Below are 22,897 nucleotides of genomic sequence, written 5' to 3'. Positions count from 1 at the left end.
CGACCAGTAATAATATGCCTGTGCGTATGTATGTACATACACCCGGCCCAAGCGATTCTGACGCATAAAAAACGTGGCTTAAGGAGAAGGCTTCCCCTACTCAGCACACTCTTCAGTCCTAAGTTATTCTAAGCTGATTCTATGCGCATCTACGACGCGCAGTATATGTATAACGTAGGACTGAAGAGCATGCCGAGTAGGGGAAGCCTTCTCCTCAAGCCACGTTTTTTATGCGTCAGAATCGTTTGAGCCGAGTGTACCTGATTGAACTTCATGTATGTGGACAATAACTGATACGTGTCCGATGTACTGTTTGGCAGCTGGTGTAGGTTGTGAAATGCGAATGAGTTTTTATTAAGACAAAAGAGCGACTATGATTGGTCCAGACGGCTTAGACAAATATTTGGAGTCGTGCGAGTCACTTGGTAGAGGGTCGTCCTTGCTTGAGAAGGAAAGACTCTTTATTTCTTCTTTGGCGTTCGCTCAGACAGACCTTTTTACCGTTGTTAAGCTTCGTCGGAGCGCCGAGAGATGTCCTTGAGGTCGCACGTTGATTGAGGGAAGGAAAAAGATGGGACGGAAAGCAGCGACAGGATAGCTGTAAATATTCGCCACCCTCTGTGCCTGTTTTAGAGGTTATTCAGCCATCTGGTGAAACAGTCAGACCTCAGGATATTTAGAAATCTTAGAAGGCCTGCTATACTGGGGAGGACTTAACATCCGGAGCAGGGTAACTCTTGTATGGTTTCCATTCTTAGTGTACAGTCAGCTCGTTTCTTTGCTTTGCTTTGATTTTGTTTAGGAATTGCAAGCTGAACTGTACGCGGTGAGTTGACATGTGCTTTAGCTCGTTTCCCTTTTTACTCTTGGAACTGGAAGAGTCACCCTGTCATTTATTCAAGAGGGATGTTGCTGGTTAGTCTCAGTAGCAATAGTTAGGCATTACTGTGTTTAAGATATTCCAAGAAGAGTATGCGTAATAGGGTATCATGCTGGAAATTGTCAAGGAATATAGAGAAGAAAACAGGATACAAAAACATTACACAGCAGTATGTATACGTATAACACGTGCACATATGTTTCATCTATTTATCGGTCATTAAAAGCGTTACTTCGTTAGCACCAGTCATTAGCTAAATAAACTGAGCTCTATTTTCTATGAAAGGTACACGAAAGTCGTTTAACTCGTGTACCGTTAAGCTGAACAAGAAAGAAAATACTGACGGAGTCAAATTCTTAACCATATACAACAAATCACTTTCACGTATGGACTGCGTTAATCATTTTGAATGGTTTGAACTGTAAAAAAATATTTAAAAATAATTATCATAAAGTACACACTGCTTAGGATGCACTATTAATAATTCCGTTGGTAACTTGGGGATTGGCATTATTTGTTGTGCAATATACTCCATGACAAATGCCTTTTGTAGGTCTCTGGGACGAGTCACGCCCGGCTTAATATAGGCATGCCATCAGGCGGTTACGAATACTCCACAAGTACATTCTTTTCTACACATGTTGTTTTGCCGACATTAATGCCAGCCCTGGCTTTTGCGTCAATGTCAATAAGATTCGGTCCAGGCTCTTCGCATCGTGAGATCCGAAGTCTCCCCTTCGTAACTGTAGTGGATTTTATCCCACGCGGTAACAAGAGAGAAAAATATCTTGGTTGCCATGTGATTCCGATACTGGGAGCTCTGATTTCACTGGGTTAGACTCCAGGTCTTCATTTTACTCTCTTTTCGGTGCGTACACCGTATTTCCGGTGAACCGCACCGCTCGCACTTCCTGCTGCAGCAACAATGGGAATTTGAACTGACCGCTTCTCCCCGTACGACAATGGCTCGCTTGTTTTGTAGTTGGCGAGAATTTTTTAAATTTACACCGGAATACCGTTGACATTTCAGGACTTTACTCTCGGGTCGGAACGAACGGGCTTTCTTTGAGGTTATAATTTCTGTCAGTAAGGCTTGGCTCAAATTCATTCTCTAGTGTCAGAGGACACCGATGATCGACTCTACTAGGTATTGATCATCGTGCCAGCAATTTCTTCTTGGATGAATGATACTTCGCGTCAGCTTATGACATCATTGCTGCCAATCTAAATTCTTCGACTGTCTTCCGCTGCCGTGCCCAAGGCTGTCGCAGCCAACCTCGTTCTTAGGCGAGGGAGTCGAAATGAACTCCATTCACTCGCACTTACTATTCTCTTCTGGAAATGAGATATCGAGATAGCTGGAAGTTTAAAGCGCGATAGATAGCCGTGATAACTCTTTAGAATTTTTTACGGTATCGCGCCTTTATTGACTCACTCTTGAATTCTCTAAACCAGTCAAATACGTCTTACGCTGTTGGGAGCGGGAATTTTGAATTCTCTCAAACGACTACTCAAAATTCTTATTGCTTATCGTAACAAGCACGCACCCACTTGAATCTATCGTTACGTCCGATAACGAGAATTCCTTCGAATGATTCAACTTTTTTACCGAAAAACTTGCATTGGCGCGGCAGATTTCGGTGATTCAAATTTACTTAATGATTAATGTACGACGTTGAGTGTCGTTTGTAAATATTTAACTTTCTACATCCTACGGCAACTTTTCTCTTGAGTCATTTGTTTTCTTGTGATTCTTCATTTCCGAAATTGGATAACGATGATGAGTATCTTCATTTTTTTGTATTTTTTTTTTTTTTCTTCAAATTATTCATCCTGACGTTCAACGATCGTAGATAATTAATTGATCGTTACGAATCAACAGTCGTCAGTTATCGATGCAAGAATGCGCTCATTCGTTGATTAGATTGAAGAACTCTATAATTGCAAACGATTGCAAAGTATCGCACGATGACTTGTTCCATTCTTTTCTAACTTTCCTGGAATGTGCTCTATGCACGCTCCTTTTTTTTTCTATAACACAACAAATATCTGGGTTGGGTTATCAAAGTGCAGCGGACGGGAATTGATTAGAGAATTTTTTTTAACGGAAATAACGATGACTTAAATGATCTTTTCCGAAAAAAAAAACACTTACGGTTATATTGCATACAGAAATATTAAAAACGAGCTATTCCTTCGTCAAATTCAACATCGCTCACGAATTTCATTAAAGTTATTAGTAATTAACGATCAGCATGATGGAACGATCTATAAATGACTTTTGCATCATGCAAATTTTTATATAAAAATTATCTCATTACCGATCGTTTCACAGCGAGGACTTGCGATTTTATTCTGTCATTCAAAATTGAATATAGTTTATAAACAGATTATTTATTTATATGTAAATTTATTTCTATCTCCGCTACTACGCTGTACCTACGCCTATGTTAAAAGATATACATACAAGTACCTGCGCTCTTGCACACAAGTCCAATACAGACACGATACGTGATAAGAGTCCTGTTAGTGGCCTTTGGCTAACAGCTGAATCAGTTGGGTGTCACCATTCGCCAATGATATAATCGTCGTGCATAGCCGTCTGTCTGTTCAAAAAAAAATTAATAATAACAAAGTTTGAGAAACTTCGTCGTAATGGCTCTTACAGTATCGTTCGCCAAGTGCAAGTGACCAGAAATCCAAAAAGCTCGGTCAATCCAAAATCCACACGGTTCGATCGTATGCAGAAGAACATTGTGGCGTGATTAAAATTTATTTCAACAATGTCATATCGTTATGGTAAATATAAGATTTTAAGTCGAGATAATACTTTTTTTTTCGACCTACGTCAATGAACATCGGCCGATAATGAAAATCCTAGGAGAGCGATAGAAATTTTTTCAAATATTTTTACAATTATATTGCTAAATGATATCGCCTCGATCCACTAGAATACGTAAAGCCTTCGCTGACTTTTATGAAGAATTCGAAGATAACGCGCAGTAGTCTCTTTGATCCTTATCACCTCTGCCACGATACCAAAAGTAGGTGTAATTGTAATGCGGGACTCTGGCACCGAAGAAAAATTGTAAACTGGTACGATGAAGAAAAAGTAATAATAAAGCTTCTTCGAAACAAGATAATACGTGGTATCGTACGCATGTCTATACATATGTGTACAGGTGATAAATGACGCTGTATCAAATTAGACAGAACAGGAGTGACCTTCTCCTAGATCGATAACTAAATTTCACATAGGTTTGCTTTTCACGAGGTTTTACAATCGGCTAAAATAAGCTGCGTACACCAAGGAAAGGTTATTGTACGGATTTTAATCTTGTACGCACATCCCGTACAGACGAATTACTCCTCTCGGTCCACATCCGTCGAATACGTAGAGTTTTATCCATATATACGTCATCTTCATGGAATTCTATATATATATAACAAACTTTTATATATATGTTTTTGATCTGGGAATAAACGATATCGAATTATATTAGTTTATTCAAGGATGTCTAATCAAATTTATTTAGCTATATATATATATATATATATATATATGCATGTCTGTCATTGCTCCCGCGTAGACACATACAATAATGCGTGTACGTAGATTCCTGCCGTCACGTTTTTTATACATTCTCCTCTCTGGTACGTAGTCACTCGGTGACTTCACTGTAAAGAAGGCCAACCCCAATGGCGCCGACTAATAAAATATTCGGCTCACCTCCTTCATACAGGTCACTCCTATCTGTAATTTCGTTGTTAAACGTTACGCAAGTGTCTGGGCTGACCGGCGAGGTGGAGTTTATAGAAAATAACGTTGCAGCAGTGAGCGGTACCCGAAGGATGACTAATCTCAAAATTACCGCTCGGTGCCCGAGTGAAATCTAACGAATCAGGTCGCAAGGAACTGTTTGATAAATATCCTAATGAGATCCGTTCAGCTGTACCCGGAATCTTAAGGCTATTTATGTATACGATAATCCCGCGCTCGATTTTATTGAAGGAATCGTGTTATTCCTTTCTTGGTATCGTATGGCTTATCATATCAATGACGGATGCAGATACCTTCAGAGATATCAATAGAAATGGCCGTTTTGACACTTTGTATCTTGTTATTGTTCGTGTAGTCCGTTACTACCATTTGAATTGGCAAATAAATCCCTAGAAAGTGTCTAGGGATTTTTTTGATGGAATTCTTTCGACGCTCTGCCGTCGTTAAAGGTGACGCGACCGTTATGGGGGTAAACGACGCTATGATGGATGCAGTTGATCGAATCGTACTTGTCGAGAGATGCTAGTTGAAAATGGCTGCTCGTACATTTACTTTCTTTCTGATGCTTGGACTGGATTGCGTATTTCTTGTGTTGATGCTAACTTCCGTACTCGCTGGCTGCGAGTGCAGTAGACATTGTGGGAACAGTCCTTTCATGATTTGCACTTTGCTTTTATGGATAGGAGATTTGGTGGTCTGGTCTATTGAATTCCTACAGGGGACATGGTCTGGAAGAATAAAGTATAAGTTCATACCTTTGAAATGTGATCAGTTAGTTTTTTTTTGGATATTAGATATTTATGGATATTGGATATTAGATATTCAGGTCTATTGAATTCCTACGGGGGACATCGTCTGGTAGAATAAAGTAAAAGTTTTCATACCTTTGGAACGTTATCAGTCAGTTTTTTTGGATATTAGATATTTATGGATACTTTTCGTGGATATCGCCCGCTGGGGGAGGAGTAGTGACGGCTTGTATGTTTTTCTTGAGGCTTTACGACATATAGCCGCTTCGGAGTTCATTGGTTGTTTGACTTTGGTGACCTTCCTGAAATAATGATAATTTTTAGCTGCTTTATGCAGTCAGACTGGTTTTTTCACACATCCCACGTGAAATGTCACAATTCTCAACGACAAGACCAGTGCATAAGATTGGACAGATCAGTATAGCTTTGGGTGCAGCTAGTGGATTTTTATTATTTTTTTTTTTATTTTTTGGGATTCACTTTTTTTTTAATTATTAACATAAACTGATAATGGGATTTGGTTTTTTTTTTCAGGGGCCCAGTATGAGCCCAGCGCTGGGCGCCACGCTGCACCCCACGCAAGGACCTACAACTTTGATTATCCCCATTCCAATCGGCCTCAGAGGGTTGACAGATACAGGGGTGGTCCAGAGATTCAGCAAAGAATGACTCAAAGGGAGGATGTTCTCAAATTCGAGCAGGGCCGTATCAAGGCCCTGCAAGAAGAACGTCTTCACATCCAAAAGAAGACTTTTACCAAGTGGATAAATTCTTTCCTTCTGAAGGTTGGTTGGCATACAGGGAATACTGTGTACTAAACAGACCAATCAGAAATTATCTTTAATAACGTTCTATATCCATAAAAACAATAGTATAACTTGTTAATTTGTCTTTCAGGCTCGCATGGAAGTCGAAGATCTATTTACTGACTTGGCAGACGGAAAGAAATTGCTAAAGCTCCTGGAGATCATTTCGGGCGAAAGACTAGCCAAGCCCAACAATGGACGTATGCGGGTGCACAAGATAGAGAATGTGAACAAATCATTGGCGTTCCTTCATACAAAGGTAAGAAATAGACCCCGACTATCCACGGAGTCATATGTAAATTTCTAAGCATGCACTAATGAGATAATGAAATATCTCCTTGTATCCCTGACCTATAAAATAGGGGTATACCAATCGTAGCGCGCACACTGAAAAATGTCCAGGGTAAATTTTTCAACGTGTGACACCTTGGAATGTCCGTCTCCGACTACGCTGGGCTACGCGAAGCCGTCGAAGTGTAAACTCCTCTCGTGAATGGCCTCTATAGTCCGTGGCTTATGACATAATAGTTTTATGTACACCGTATATACATATAATATAGTTGGCGAGGGAGCCATGGCTGGCTTAAACCGGACGGTGTATAAACTTGACTCGACTGTACGGCCTGTAGCCAGAGCATTGACCAGCATGAAGGAACTAGCCCGTCGGTAATTCGATTTGCCGTTAAGAACAAAACAAATGGATGTTTCTCCTATTACCAAGTACTCGATCTGACTCTCGTTGTACTATCGCTCTTGGTATAACGTGTATCGATCGTCACTCTACGTGGGTGTCTTTTGCGCGAAACCATTACAATCGTTATTACCAATTTGATACCGTCAAAACGATTGCTGTCATTACTATGATTATCTAAAAGAAAAGTGATATACCCATTGACGCAGTGATCTATAAAACTTTCCTTTGATTCTTCTTTTTTTCACACGTATAAAGCAGAGAATCGACCGAGCAGGAGTGACCAGGAAAGGTTCAGTGGCGCGGAGCGAGAATTTAATTTGCCACTCCTGCTGTTCGGCTTCAGCAAGTCAAGGACTTCCTTTGACCGACGTAGTAAGACGATTTTATGCTTTTGCGAAAAAGCATTATGTGCCCTGACCAGGTCCGACCTCTTGTCTTAGATCTTATTTGCCTTTGGCAAACATCACTCTGTCTTCTGAATAACAAAAACGTATTTTTCTTTTCATCGGTAATAATCGGATTAGGTAGCATTGTCGTTCGCTTCTAGTATAATACAACATTCACACGGTACCAGTGGAGCATCCGTGTGATAGGTGCGTGTCTAAAATTAATAATGGTGGGACTGTACTCGAAAAATTAGAATCTCTCATTAAGAATTACTCTGTCGGAGCCAAGCAGACCGGCAGGTTGCTCTCAGGTAGACAGGTAGGTAGGAAGGCAGGTCGCACGTTTTCTTCCCTTCGCTCTGGAACCTTTCTCCAACCTGGTGGAAACGAACAGGCGTAACAGAACTCGTAACCAATGAGCCATGCACTTAGTAAATAATGCATGATGGACATTCACAGTATTAACATTACAGTTAGCCTTTAAAGACAGTTAAAAGGTGCTGAGTTTTTTTCTCCTAGCAAACCAACCGAACGGGACCCTGCACGTGGTACTGTTTACGGAGCAGCTTTTCATCGATTCCCGTATTTCCTTATTGGGATAACCAAGGGACATGTCATCCTCGAGGACTATGTCGTACCAGTGGCTAGCATTCGATAATTATCATCCTGCAAGACCACCCGACTACTCGGATGGAAAGTCCTTGGTCAATTCTGATTAGCACACGAGGTACCCATTTGACCTATGACAAAAAGTGAAACCTGGATAAGGTCTGTCGTCCTACCGCTCGGCACCTACGCCCAAAAGACCATAAATAACGTTCTTTTAATCATATGATTCCGTGTCTTAATGGATTCATCAGTTGACGACCCCGACCGCTTTCTCCTCCTTTTCAATAGGTCCTAAGGCCTTGACTATTACCAACCGTATCCGTATAACGAATTTATCATCCTTCTCTCAGTCGGCAATAATTTTTTGTCTTCTTCAGATAAAGTAATCAACTACTACACCGTGACTACTGTAAAGGCAAGATCAGTAGAATTCAAAAGTAATTTCTTACCCGGTCACGGATGTTGATACTTACAATTTTTATTATCAGAATATTCCTTCCTACCGAAGGTCCATGCTCGTCGTTATGGTCTGTCAAGATCTTACGGCTGTGGTCATCCCCAATAAAATTTCAACCCTGTACAATTAGGGAGGAATCCGCGCGTTCTTCTTGGAAAGGACGATGCCTTACGGTCAGGAGGGTTGAGATACTTTGGAGTCAAGGCTGGATGCCTTCTGGCATTCTGTTGCAGTTGGAGAGAGATGGATCCCATGTATGGTATACTATAGTACTAAAGGAACCGCTTATCCGAAAGATACTTATATGTAATCTTCTTTATCTTCCCTCTCTCTCTCTTGATCCTGTCGTTAATTTTTCGGTGCTCCGTAAATCGGGATGCTGCGTGAGCGCACTACGTGGGGCTACGAGGGAGATGAAAGCTTTAAGAAAGGAGGAAGGAGCCGGTAATCGGGGACAGGAGAAGAAGCGAGAGAAAAAGGTCAGCGACCGAGCAAAACTCGCCAGACCGTGAGTCCCAGAGAGATGTGAAATAAGAGGAGACTCGCCATCGCTTATTAATAATCGTTATGCCATGTCGATACTCTTCGATTCGATGGACGAATTACTTCAGTCTATTTTTTTATTTCTCCGTGTACACACATCGATCGTCCTGTCGACGATAAGAGAAGCCGCTCGATTCTGAGAGTTCTTTCTACCGTATACAATTTTTGTACGTTCAATTAACTGTGAGTACTTTGCGAATTTCTTTATTACACGACTATAGCGATATAGGCCGTCGTATAAATACAGACGTTTCGAAATTACATCTCCGCTTACGTTTCACTTTGCCGGTTCGCAAGTCATTATCGAATCCTCGAAACGTCCACCGGAACGATGGATTCACGTTTAACGGATGGATAAGTCGTTTGACCCGCACCGGCAACGGGACTCATTCTTTCGCATTGTGTAGTCCTTACGTGCCGATCACTGCTTATCTTACTCATTGGCATAGTTCGTGCCGAGTTCACAAGAAGCATACCGATTAGACGCTGCTAAGGGTATCCGATGTCATTAACTGTTACACACATGGATTTATAAGTTTGTTAACGATAAGGTAATTAGTTCTCTAACGTACAAGCGTATTCAAGTATCTGATTACCTATCACGCGTTATCAATAAAAGCCTCCCGCGTTAATTTCAATGGCAGTCTTCGTACGTGGCAATTGTCAGAATGTCTGAAGAAGCTGCGGTCGTGAGAGACAGCGCAAAGATTATCCTTCCTCGCGATCTTTCATTTACACAAGGCAGATACGCGTTCGCGCAGATCAGTACTTTCTAACGGGTATGGAATGCACGTTTAAGAAAATGTTATATGCTTATTTAATGCATTAGAAACTCAAAGCAGCAGACTCGCAATGTGCGTACGCAGCTCGTCGATCCATTCGTCGGCTTAGAAACTTTGTAAAATTCAAGGTCATCTCTCTTTGCGCCCTGCCAGTCAGCGAAATTCGCGATGTCCGAAGCGATTCGCTAAATCAAATCGCTACTTTGCGAATAAACAGGAACTGCATGTGCCTTACGTTAGCGAATGCCACGCTGGCCCGTTTTTCTTGGGTGCGCAAAGTGGAATTCCTTTAGGCCTTTGATTATGCCTCTGGCTTACGTAACTGGACACTCCTTGCGAGGCTCATTTTCTCTCTCTCTCTCTCTCTCTCTCCGCTTAACATACGTGCGCAGAGTTTGAGGACGCGCATTAGTTACATTGTACAGGTGGAAACGAAAGAAAAAACTACCCACGTACGAGGATATCTGCGCGAAGATCCCGTGCGGTCCCATATACCACCTGCACTTGTGCTGCTCACCTCATCGAGGGATTCCTTGAAAGATATTATGCACCTTTTGCTCACCTACGAGGAAATCGTCCGCAATATCATTTCGCAACGTTTTCAACTGCCACGGTGGCGTATGCCGTTGCGTCAAATGGATTTCACTTTTCCGCGAAGACGTTTCGTTAGAGTGTAAACTCGGAAATCGCTTTGTGTACGTCAATGGCGAAAGAGGAAACGGTCTATGAGAGCGAGCGTGGTGAACGGCGACGCGAGTCGTCGTTTCACGTAAACCGTATGTAATATGTAACTGGAGTAACAGACGGCGTAGAACGAACGAGAAATTATTTGATATTTCTGTATACATACTTTCTAGGTTAGTTTCTCAAACAGTGCTGGCTGCTGTTAACAATATTTGTATGAGGGTAAGGAAAATTGTTAATGGCTGGAGGAATTTGCTACGAGCTAGGCGGTTGTAACGTGTTGATAGCTAATCATTGCAAATATTTGCTATCGATGATCAATAGTTCCGCCACCATATGGTTGGCGAGTTTAGATGCCCGAGGCATTTATGCCCTTTTGCCTCTATCGGTCGCAACTGTACAAGGCGTGTCTATGCAGCTTGCTGCTGAGGTCCGTTTATGGCGCCCCCGTAAGCCTTAGAGGCTTAGTGGGATCTATGATTGTACGTAAAACGGTAACGTAGTCTCATGGGATGAGGATACGGCTTGAGTGGGATCTATTGGATTTGCTTGCGGTATCCCGTTCGTGGAGGAAGCGACAAGGTCATTGAAGAAATTCGTCACCCGCTCGGAATTCAATACGGGAGACCGGAAAGTACGAAGGATTCGTCGGGATGACTGTTTGCGTCACTTACGGCTACAAATAATTCTGATTATACGGACTCTTGCGTAATCTTTCTGCAATCTTAACTCGTTTTCAGGACGATCCGTGACTACCTAACCTCCAAGAGCGTTCTATTTAAGGAAATTAATTTTTCCTTTACGCTACAACTAATTGTCTTAGCCAGGCTAATAAATTCATGAGAATCACGATAATTTATCATTGTATCGTTACGATGCACACTCAGTACCTTTTGAGTCCTAGTTTCTTTATTAGCAGACAAGCCACCGCGTCCTCGTAACCGTTTTCTGTCAGGCTAACCTAAAAGTCCCTGGGTCCGGTACGCAGTTTACAATGGACTACACACTGTTCCCATCGATAGCGCAGCCGTGCATTTCTCGTTGGTATGCTCGTAAAATGAAACCATCTACCGAGAAATATAACGGAGTTTAACAGAACTGGCACACTGGACTCTGTGTATAAGTCTCTAGGTATCATGCATAGTATACATACCTATAGCTAGTCAACCTTGTAAGGTATGACCATTCCTGTTAGATCCCATAGTAAACGATAAATAAACCTAACGCAGATCTGTTGCGTCATACAGTGTCATACTTTAACGCAGCGAGAAGACCTACTTCGGTGTTATTTTAGTTAATAACGAGAACTCGATGTTGATCTCGCGCGATCTTTCGAACCTCCAGGCTGTATCTACGTATCAAAAGGAACTTGCATTTACCGAGGATGAGTCGCGATCCCCATGACCGAGAAGCCTACGGGCTTTTTTAAAATAACGGATAAGTGTCGTAAAGATATCAAGATGGATGTCGGTGGGCGCTTTCGAGTTCCTCCGCTAGGGTCTTTGGGTACCATGGAATCTATGTGGGAATCTGTCAGTTTCGCACGGCATACCGCGTGTCTTCGCAGTTGTCATTCGCATACCATCGATCTGCACTCTTTCCTCTTCCAAGAATGCGTGGCTTGTTGCAGACGATGCTGTCTTTTTTTTAAAAAATAGATATCTCACTGTCTTGGATTTACGCGCGTGGGAAATTTTCTTCGTCGAGCGTCAGGTAATTCTAGGTTATTTGTCATTTAATTTTAAGAAATTGTCAATAATTATTTCTTTGTCCACTAGTGTTTTCATTCTTGTAAAATCCATTACGTCCCGAACTGTACTCTTGGCAGGAATAGTTATTGTTATACAGCTGCAGTGACGTGTAACGTGGGATGACGAGAGATGTAAATCTTCCAGGACGTAACTGCTTCCCGTTTCTCCATGTAAAATTCACGTCCCGCTGCCGGCCTCTTATTACAATGACAATGTGAAACACAAGGCGCGATGATTTCATACCTATTCGAAATTCATTCGTCAGTGTCGCGTGGGCATGAATCTCCTCGGTCGTCTGCTCTGCGTGTCCACCTCGTCGTATCCGAGTGAAATAAAAAAAAAAGATATTTAATCGATCCATCCGATAGATTTTACGCGCCAGGCACGCAGCTATTTACATTAAAAGTTACTTAACGCCGCGAGCATGTATCGCTTAATCGTCGTTCTCTTGCTCTGCACGAGTTTTAACTGTACTCGGCTTAAGTCTACATAACTGTATACCTTCCTCGCCGTGCAGCCCAGTGTGGTTCATTCATTATTCATGCGCCGCTCAAACTCCGATCATAACGTGACTGTATGCAGTTTGGCGCAGTTGAAATTCGAAGGTCGACGCTAAGAAATAACGGGTCGTCTCTACTCCTTTACTTATTGTCAATTCTGAGTTGACAATGGAGATGTGCGATAGGAGAAATAATTATTCTTGTACTTTCTTTTCTCTCGATCGCCAGCCTGGTTATACGACCATCGAGAGAAAGAAGAAAATCTTGTTCATCAGATTTTAATACCGATATGGCTGTTTATCAAGATAACTTTTTTCTTTCCCAGTGACAAAATTATTCTTAATCTCTCTTTATTTTTTTTACGGCTCGAAGGTGTCACTCACTTTGCAAAGGCAATAATTTCCATTTCCCAGCGGCCTTGATGGACCCGTTTACTGATCTGACGACATTCCAACCATCGCGAATGTTGCACGACTCGCAACATAATTAACTCTAAGTTGCACCTCTCACAGCGAGATCCTTATGGGAATTTTGTAATAATAAACTGGGTTATTTAGTTACAGTATGGTCAAGCGATGTAAACCATATGAAAATAAAGGATTGAAAATGTTTTCTGTTTGTTTGAATAGGTACGACTGGAAAGCATAGGAGCCGAGGATATCGTCGATGGGAATCCTAGGCTGATCCTCGGTTTAATCTGGACGATTATTTTACGCTTCCAAATTCAAGAGATCGAGATCGACGTTGACGAGGAAAATGAGAGTAGTGAGAAGAAATCAGCCAAAGATGCTTTGCTCCTATGGTGCCAAAGGAAAACCAATGGCTATCCTGGTGTTAATATTCAGGACTTTACTGGTAAGATACTTTATGTTGAGGCTGGTGTATATATTCGTTGTGTTTCTTTATGTCCTTGTATCAGAGCCTCTGTTGCTGATGTTGCATCATGCCATATCATTTTCGAGATGAACATGAAACGAATGAGATTTGTGTTTATGTAAAAGGATCATGGAGAAGCGGTCTTGGCTTCAATGCACTCATCCATGCACACAGGCCCGACTTGGTCAATTGGGCGGAATTACAACAGAACAAACACATTGACAATCTCAATTATGCATTCGACGTGGCAAATGCGGAATTGGGAATTCCGCGATTATTGGATGCTGAGGATGTTGATACGGCTAGGCCCGACGAGAAGTCTATTATTACCTACGTCGCATCGTATTATCACACATTCGCCAGGATGAAGAACGAGATCAAGAGTGGAAAGAGAATTGCAAATGTATATTGAGAATTTATGATCGATAGTAATACATATATTAAGTGTAATGTTCGTTATATTAATTATTAATGATTTTCTTTAGATCGTTGGACAAATGATGGATGCCGACAAGATGAAAGTTCATTACGAGAAGCTAACCAGTGATTTACTTGAGTGGATAAAGCTGAAGATTAACGTGCTGGAGGACAGAAATTTCCCTAACTCCTTGGAAGGTATTCAGCGTGAATTATTGGCGTTCAAGCAATATCGCACAGTCGAGAAACCGCCAAAGTACAAGGAACGTTCGGAAATAGAGGCTCTGTACTTTCACATAAATACGCAATTGAAGTCGCTCAATCAACCAGCTTTTACTCCACAAGAAGGCCAACTTGTACACGATATAGAAAGAAATTGGGTCGAGCTCGAGCGTGCTGAGCATCGTCGAGAGGTCGCACTCAGAACGGAATTACTCCGGCAGGAAAGACTGGAGCAATTGAATTATAAGTTCGAGAGGAAGAGTGTTCTCAGAGAAGGTTACCTCAAGGAAATGATACAGGTACTGTCAGATCCAAGATACGGGAGCAACCTTGCCCAGGTCGATGCTACCGTGAAGAAGCACGAAGCGATCAGCGCCGATATTTTAGCTAGAGAAGAACGTTTCCATGATTTGACGAACATGTCCGACGAGCTTGTCAGAGAGAATTATCACGGATTGGAGCGAGTTCAGGCGAGGGAACAAGAGGTTTTACAGAGGTGGAAGGAATTGCTGGCTCTTCTCGATCACCACAAATTGAATCTAGCTGCTCTTTGCTCTCTTATGAGCTTGATGAGAGAGATCGACACTACTCTGGCTACTATTCAAGAGCTACAACTCAATTTCCAGAGTGTCGACGTCGGACCTCATTTACTGGGCGTCGAAGATCTCTTGCAGAAGCACAGCTTACAAGAACTGCAAGTTACAGCGCTCGGCGAGACTCAAAGGAGACTTGGTCGACAGGCTGCACAGCATTTGGCACAACCTACGAGTAAGGAGGTGCCATTACTTCAGCAGAAATTGGATCTCTTGAATAGTGCTTACGATGAGCTTGTCGAGAATAGCAAGGAACGTAAAGCTCGTTTGGAGGATGCTAGGAATTTCTTCCACTTTTTGCAAGATCATGAGGACGAGGAATCCTGGTTAGTAGAGAAACAGAGGATATGTAAGGCTGGTATTTCCGCAAAGGATCTGCGAGCCGTGATATCCTTACAGCAGAAACATAAAGTTCTGCAAGATGAGATGAAAGTTAGACGTCCAAAGTCTGAACAACTTTGCGACGCAGGAAGGAAACTTATTTCTGACCATCATCCATCATCCATTGAAATTCAAAATCGTATTGACTCCTTGCAAGAGCACTGGAAGGTTCTCGAGGAACTTGCTGCTCTCAGAAAGAAACAGCTGGAAGACGCTGCTGAGGCTTTTCAATTCTATACAGATGCAAACGAGGCTGATTCTTGGATGAATGAAAAAATGGCATTGGTTGCGTCCGAGGATTACGGTGTGGATGAACCGAGTGCGCAAGCTCTTCTTCAGAGGCACAAGGATCTGCAAGGAGAATTGAATGCCTACAAAGGCGATGTACAGTCATTGAATACGCAAGCTGAAAAATTAATAAAAGCTGGTATATCGACTCTTGAACTATCAGCAGATCCAGAACCAGTTGCTGAATTAGAACAAGAAGAGTGGGGTAAGAAGAGTCATTTTTATTTCTCAACTATTTATGCATATTGTCTATCATACTACAGGGTCACTTAAATATATGTATATTTTTGTTTTATTATTTCAGGCAAGGAAGTCCGACTAGTTCCTCAAGATGAATGGATCGACGAGGTCGTAGAACGTTTAGAACCTAAGACCGTATTCGAAGAGAGATTAGCTCCACAAGTGAAGAGTTTATATCCATTCAGCGGGGATGGAATGGAGATGGTTAAAGGCGAAATTATGCTCTTATTGCAAAAAACCAATGATGACTGGTGGCGCGTTAGCAAAGGAGACGGTACAGCTGGTTTCGTACCAGCGAATTATGTACGTGAGATCGAACCAAAAGTAGTTCAAGTCCAAGTGCGAAGACCAGAGAAAGTCAAGGTGACGCAGAGGGTGAAGAAGACTAAGATGGTGAAACAAGTAGTACCAGTCAGAAGAGTAAAGTCAATAAAGTCGGCTGTAAAACCGATTAAGCGCAAGCCTGCAAGTGACAGCGATAGTGTCGAGAAGCGACAGAAGAAAATAAATGATACTTACAACGAACTACAAGATTTGGCAGCGAAGCGACACGCACTGTTGGAGGACGCGATAAGACTTTATGGTTTCTATCGTGAGTGCGATGACTTTGAAAAATGGATCAAGGACAAGGAGAAGATGCTGAGGGCAGATGATTCTGGAGATAACGTTGAAACTGCCAAGAGGAAATATGAGAAATTCTTAACAGATCTTTCCGCATCTGGAAAACGCGTTGAGGCCATTGACGCGGCAGTTGAAGATTTCGTTACTCAGGGGCACAGTCAGCTAGACAAAGTAAAAGCCAGACAAAGGCATATTCATCAACTGTGGGATCACTTGAACTGGTTGAAGGCGCAGAAAGAAAAGAGTCTCGAAGGAGCATCGAGCGTTGAATTATTTAACAGAACATGTGATGAGGCTCACGATTGGATGCTAGAAAAAATGACTCAATTGGATACTGCGGAATTGGGACCAGACTTAAAAACCGTACAAGCTTTGCAGAGAAGACATCAGCACTTGGAACGAGAATTGGCTCCTGTTGAGGAGAAGGTACTTTGCCTTTTTTAAATTTCTTTAAGTACTTTATTTGTAACTCTGTACAATTTTAATAATTTCTTTCTCCAGGTTCGGAAGGTCAATTTACTTGCCAATAGCGTCAAGAGCTCGTATCCTAATGAATTGAGTAACGTGAATGCCCGACAAAATGAAATTAAAGAATTGTGGAACAAAGTACGAACTAAAGCTAAGGAGCGTAGGTCACGTTTGGAAGACGCTGTAGGGCAACAAATATTTATGAACAGTTCAAAGAGCTTGATCAATTGGGCTACCAATGTTCAAGACATTATGAATGCAGAGGAGCCAGTCAGAGATGTAGCCACTGCAGAACAATTGAGAAAACAACACACAGAACTTGGCGAAGAGATAAAAACACGTGAGGATGAGTACGTGCTGTTGATTTTTATTTTAAACTCCTTGAAAAACTCTGTAAACGTGAAATTATAAAGCGATATATTTTCACGTTAAATATTATGAATCCTTAGATTTCGAGAGGTTGAACAACTTGGTAATCAATTACTACACCGCAATCCAGCTTTGGTGGATGTTCGTGAACGTCTTGATAAATTGAACGGCCTGTATCATGCTGTAGTAACTGATTGGGCAGTCAAGGAACAGTGGCTACGACAATGTTTGGAATTGCAGCAATTTAATCGCGAAGCAGATCAAATAGAAGCGACAACCAGTTCTCATGAGGCATTCTTAGAATTTACTGATTTAGGTGAAACTCTAGATGACGTTGAAGCATTGCTCAAACGACATGAAAAGTTTGAGAATACTCTTCATGCTCAAGATGACAGATTGAAAGCCTTTAGTGACACGGCAGATAAGTTGATCGCTCAGAAACATTATGACAAGGATCAGTAAGTATCATGAGAATGTATTTACATGCATTTGGTATAAAGTTTGATAAATATGCTAAAAAATTGATTCTTTTTAGCATTAATGAGAGAAGAAATCAAGTATTGGCACGCCGAGCTGCTGTCAAGGATGCAGCTCAACGTAGACGTGCAGCTTTGAAAGCTTCGGAGCACTATCAACAATTTTCTGCTGAAGTTGATGATCTGCGTGATTGGTTAAGTGACAAAATGAAAACAGCATCCGATGAGAGTTATCGCGATTTGAATAATTTGGAACGTAAATTACAAAAGCATGAAGCGTTTGAGCGAGAACTGAGGGCTAATGAGGGACAATTAAGAGCTGTTAATAAAGCTGGAAAGGCATTGATATCCGAAGAGAATTATAGATCCGATGACGTCGGTAAAACATTGAAGGACTTGAATGATCAATGGGATAGATTAGTAGCATTGTCTTTAGAAAAGGGTCGCAGATTGAGACAGGCGGCTTCTCAACATGGTTACAATCGTACTATGGAGGACGCTAGATTAAAATTGGAAGAGATTAAAAATTCTTTGCAAAGTAAATTAGTCGGAACTGACCTGAGAAGCTGTAAGGAATTATTAAAGAAGCATCAGATATTGGAGAATGACATGACTCAATGGGAACAGAAAGTTGATGACATCGTAGCCATGGGACAGGAAATGGCACATGAGGGTCACTTCGATGCTGCTAATATTCTGAAGGCTAGCCAGGCTACTCAAAAGAAGTATGTGGACCTGTGGCAGGATTAACTAGTATCAGTTTTGAATATAATTATTTTTTTCTATCCCATAGATTCCGCAGTCTGAAGGAGCCAGCTAGAAAACGTCGGGAAGCTCTCGAGGAAAGTTTGAGGTTCCATAAATTTGGATTCGAACTAGATGCGGAGTTGCAGTGGATTAAAGATCATCTGCCACAAGCATCCTCGACGACCCTTGGACAAAATTTACACCAAGCACAATCCTTACACAAGAAGCATAAAAAACTCGAGGCGGAAATCGCAGGTCACCAGCCTATGATAGACAAGACCTTGGCATCAGGGCAAACACTCATCGATCAAGTGCATCCAGAGAAGAAAAAGGTAGAGAATATGACATAATCATACATATTTAATTTGAATACCGTTCATATGTGGATTTGATATACGTGTGTCATGAGTCACGAGTAAGTGTGAACGTTTTTGCACAGCCGGAGCACCTCCGAGATATATGGTTTTGGCGAGGTAAGATAAGGTTTGGTCACGCCCGCATGAATGTTATCACGTGAAATCTAAATAATGCTTTTAATTGATTTGAGCGAATTTATGACCACAAGACCGAGGCAGATCCGGGGATTAAAAATTCTTTTCCTATTGCTTGATATATGTTATAAATTTCAGTGTTTTTATGCATGCTTCAATTAATGAAGTTTCACAATAGAAATTTTCAGTGCAATTCATCATGAGTTCTTCAAAGGAGTGTTATTTGCTGTTATTAGTGTTTAGAGGGAATAAAGCTTAGTCTAATTTTTGTTAATCTTATTCATGCTCTCTTATAGATACAAGAACTCTGTGATATCCTGGAAGATGCTTGGAAAGATCTTCAAGGTAAAGCTGAAGAGCGTAGCCGTGCACTGGATCTTTCTCTGAAGGCGCAGGAGTTCTACTTTGAGGCTGGTGAAGTTGAGAGTTGGCTGAACGAGAAGAATGATATGCTAAGTTCTACTGATTACGGTAGAGATCGTGATGCTGCTACTAAATTACTTACAAAACATAAGGTGCATTTAATATTAAAGTTTTATCAAAGATTTGTGGATGTACTTGAAACCAAATTAAATTATACGTTTCGTTTTAGGCATTGGAGCTCGAATTAGATACCTACAATGGTATAGTGATGGAAATGGGTCATACTGCAACTACTATGGTCAATGCTAAACATCCTGACAGTAAAGCAATTGCTAGTAAGCAGCAATCAATTGCACAGCAAATGCGAGCGTTGCAAAGATTGGCCACAGCTAGACAGCAACGTCTCATGGAAAGCATGTACAGGCATGAGTATTTCCTGGAGAGCGCAGAATTGGAGCAATGGATCAAGGAACAAGAGCAGGCAGCTGCTTCGGAGGATTATGGACAAGATTATGAGCACTTGCTAGTGCTCCAAGCAAAATTCAATGATTTTAAGCACAGGATAGAAGCTGGTTCTGAAAGATTTAATCAGTGCGAGGATTTGGCCAGGAAATTAATAGCCAACGAAAGTCCTTATATTCAGGACATTGAAAAGCGACAGGAACAACTTGGGTAAGAGACTTTGATTTTAAAATGTTGAACTAAATATTCCTGAGGTATACGGTTCCTATAATTCATATTCGTTCTCTCATCTCTAAACAAGTATTATACTTCACTTGTATATTAGTTTATTGGTTTTTCTTTTGTATAAGTATATATTACTAATATAGGTGTCGATATATTCTAGTCCATTAACGTGGTATAGTAGTACGTATAGTCCATGTTTAATTTGCAAGCTCTACATAATGATATAATATATTTCATCGGTGATGGTCACTAACGTTTTTTCTTGCGCACAAATTTAATTTAGAAATGATGATGATGATCCGATAGCCGAGGTGAGCAAACGACACGCAGCTATACGGTAAGTTAGAAAGGTGTACTGTAGAATGTGTCTGTCCACTGGTCTCAAGCTACCCAAATTATTAACATGTTTATATTTTAAAGGTTTAATATATATTATCCATGATACTGATTTTCACGAATATTTCGTTTTACAAATGCATCATAGTTTTCGTAACTGTCATCCAGTTTATCGACCTTAGTATTTGTTATTGCTACTAATCTCATTGTTAGATATTTATTCAAATGATTTTTTGTTGCACATAAATGTTGAAAAATAAAAATTAGTAATAACATTAACGGTATCATGTTAAACATATATTAGGGAATCCTGGCAACATTTGCTCGGTCTTATTCAACATCGCGAGCAGCGATTGCAAGCAGCTGGCGAAATTCATCGGTTTCACCGGGATGTCGCTGAGGCCTTATCTCGAATCCAAGAGAAGGAAGCCGCCTTACCTGAGGATTTGGGTCGTGATTTGAATTCGGTTTTGGCACTGATAAGACGTCATGAAGGATTTGAGAATGACTTGGTCGCCCTGGAAGCGCAGCTGCAAGTTTTAGTAGAGGATGCAGCGACACTGCAGGTTCTCTACCCTGGTAATAATGCCACGCATATAGATCAGCAGCAACAAATTGTTGTAAGCAATTGGGAAGAGCTTAAGGAAAGATCAGCGCACAGGAGGGATCAATTGCAAGCCAGTTGCGATTTGCAGCGATTCTTAACTCAGGTATTTTCAAAATTATTGTTAGTATATTTTATTTACTCCTAGATCCTTATCCTTAAAATTTATTTCTCTGAAGGTTCGCGATCTGATGAATTGGGCAGCTGGTCTTCGCGCGACTATGTCTACGGAGGACAAAGTTCGTGATGCTGCCAGTGCACAGACCTTGAAGGCAGAACACGAGGCTTTAAAGGGTGAAATTGAAGCACGAGAAGAAAGTTTTAGCGCTGTGCTTGATCTCGGTGAAGCTATGGTGCAAACAGGCCATTATGCTGCTGTGGTAAGTTTAACAGAGATTATTAAAACAGCTAACTAATTATTGACACCGTAAGATACTACGTAACGTGGGGTACATGGTGCTACTTAAAAATTTGTTCTGGTAGGAAGTGGAAGAGAAGTGTAATCAATTGCTCGATGAAAGACAAAAATTACATACTGCTTGGCAGCAGAAGAAAGTGCACTTAGATCAATTAATCGACCTGCACTTCTTCTTACGTGATGCAAAACAGCTGGACAACTTGTCCGCTACGCAAGAAGCCGCCCTGAGTGGCGACAACTTTGGCGTATCCGTCGAGGAAGTTGATGCTCAGGTGAAGAAACACAATGAATTTGAGAAATTGCTTGTGACCCAAGAGGAGAAACTATCAGCGTTGCAAGAACATGGCGACAAATTGTTAGCACAGAATCACTTTGACTCCCCGACGATTGCAAGGCGACTCAATGAAGTCATGCAGAAACGAACTCGAGTCCGTAATCTGTGTGACGCTAGAAGAAGAAGATTAGAAGCTAGCTTACTTCATGCACAATTTGTAAGAGATGTGGGAGAAGCCGAATCATGGATTGGGGAGAAGCAAAAGAAGTTGGAGGCTGAGGCATCCAAAGGAGAAGTATCTAGTTTGGAAGATAAAATTAAGAAACTTCAGAAGCATCAAGCGTTTCAGGCTGAATTGGCAGCTAATCAAAGTAGAATCGAAGAAATTAAAGGTATCTTCAATTTGTTGTATAACCCAAAGACAATTGTACCACTTGTACTAAAAAAAAATGTACCTTCTCAGGAAAAGGCGAGACTCTTCTGGCACAAAAACATCCGGCTAGTTCAGAAATTAGACAACAGCTACAACACTTGCGCGGTTCATGGCAAAAGCTTTTACTGGAATCTGGTAATCGTGGTCGAGGTCTGGAAGAAGCACAAGACATTCTCGAGTTCAACAATCAAGTTGAGAAGATTGAAGCTTGGATCAGAGACAAGGAGATGATGGTCCAGGCTGGTGACATTGGGAAAGATTATGAACATTGTTTGAGTTTGCAAAGAAAGCTGGATGATGTTGACAGTGACATGCGAGTGGATGATGCTCGAATTAAAACGATCAATGCTCTGGCCGATAAACTCATTAAGCAGGTACATATTTTGATGGCTTTAGAGCGTAGAGCTTTTAATTACTTTGGTAATACTTCAATTTCTTTTTTCCTGACTTTTAAAATAGGGCGAGGACAATGAAGCAAAGGCAATTCAACAACGTCGCGACAACTTCAACAACAAGTGGAGGGGACTTCAAGGAGCTTTGAGCGCTTACAGGGAAAAGTTAGCTGGAGCTTTGGAAATTCATTTATTCAACAGGGACATTGACGATACAAGTCAAAGAGTTGCAGAAAAAGCACTAGCCATGAATACCACGGACGTTGGTAAGGATTTAACTGCGGTTGAACAATTACAACGGAAGCAAGAAGCCATGGAAAGAGACATGACAGCCATCGAAGGAAAATTAAAGGTATACAAAGAATAGGGCCAATCCCAAGCTCTCGATGATTGAGCAATAGTGCTCTGTGGTGTGGGTAGTCTTAACTAGATCTAAACTTAGCTATTTTTAGTTGTACAGTTTCAGTTCAGGTTCCGCTTCACGGATTAAAGGTCGCAATGGTTGAAGGAAAAGATGTATTCTAAATCTTTTTTATTGTATTTATAATGGTAATTTTTTCCCCGCGAGTACTAAAAATA

The 22,897-nt window shown here is 41.3% G+C and overlaps 1 protein-coding gene and 1 long non-coding RNA gene across 10 annotated transcripts in view; one reads left to right on the top strand and one right to left on the bottom strand.

Annotated features, from left to right (window-relative positions):
• Positions 1-22,897, top strand: part of LOC107269881 (spectrin beta chain, non-erythrocytic 1) — a 35,376-nt gene that overhangs the window by 5,105 nt on the left and 7,374 nt on the right. For 4 of the 8 annotated variants that reach the window (XM_015744263.2, XM_015744265.2, XM_015744267.2 and 1 more), the window contains exons 1-19: positions 3,542-3,679; positions 5,945-6,195; positions 6,308-6,475; positions 13,252-13,477; positions 13,624-13,901; positions 13,984-15,604; positions 15,704-16,686; positions 16,762-17,078; positions 17,178-17,555; positions 17,633-18,298; positions 18,367-18,652; positions 19,108-19,326; positions 19,404-19,846; positions 20,145-20,198; positions 20,502-20,907; positions 20,981-21,181; positions 21,285-21,885; positions 21,957-22,300; positions 22,386-22,670. In XM_015744263.2, coding sequence (XP_015599749.1) covers positions 3,664-3,679; positions 5,945-6,195; positions 6,308-6,475; positions 13,252-13,477; positions 13,624-13,901; positions 13,984-15,604; positions 15,704-16,686; positions 16,762-17,078; positions 17,178-17,555; positions 17,633-18,298; positions 18,367-18,652; positions 19,108-19,326; positions 19,404-19,846; positions 20,145-20,198; positions 20,502-20,907; positions 20,981-21,181; positions 21,285-21,885; positions 21,957-22,300; positions 22,386-22,670 — 7,743 coding nt within the window. In that variant the 5' untranslated portion in view covers positions 3,542-3,663. Of the gene's footprint in view, positions 1-3,541; positions 3,680-5,944; positions 6,196-6,307; positions 6,476-13,251; positions 13,478-13,623; positions 13,902-13,983; positions 15,605-15,703; positions 16,687-16,761; positions 17,079-17,177; positions 17,556-17,632; positions 18,299-18,366; positions 18,653-19,107; positions 19,327-19,403; positions 19,847-20,144; positions 20,199-20,501; positions 20,908-20,980; positions 21,182-21,284; positions 21,886-21,956; positions 22,301-22,385; positions 22,671-22,897 lie in introns of those variants that run through there. The other 4 variants (XM_015744269.2, XM_025087149.1, XM_025087148.1 and 1 more) reach the window with 2 other exon arrangements.
• On the bottom strand, positions 3,659-12,354 carry LOC112494654. 2 transcript variants are annotated; one of them, XR_003060318.1, is made up of 6 exons: positions 11,650-12,354; positions 11,525-11,559; positions 11,262-11,438; positions 5,546-5,712; positions 5,208-5,389; positions 3,659-4,634 (listed from the first exon to the last, which is right to left on the bottom strand). It is a non-coding gene; the product is annotated as an uncharacterized LOC112494654 (long non-coding RNA). The 2 variants fall into 2 exon arrangements; XR_003060317.1 differs by having other exon boundaries at positions 11,525-12,354.

Source organism: Cephus cinctus, unplaced genomic scaffold (assembly GCF_000341935.2).
Source record: "Cephus cinctus unplaced genomic scaffold, Ccin1 Ccin1_scaffold0690, whole genome shotgun sequence".
Classification (NCBI taxonomy): Eukaryota; Metazoa; Arthropoda; class Insecta; order Hymenoptera; family Cephidae; genus Cephus; species Cephus cinctus.
The sequence above is the reverse complement of the archived record's forward strand: the minus strand, read 5'-3'. Positions and strand labels throughout refer to the sequence as shown.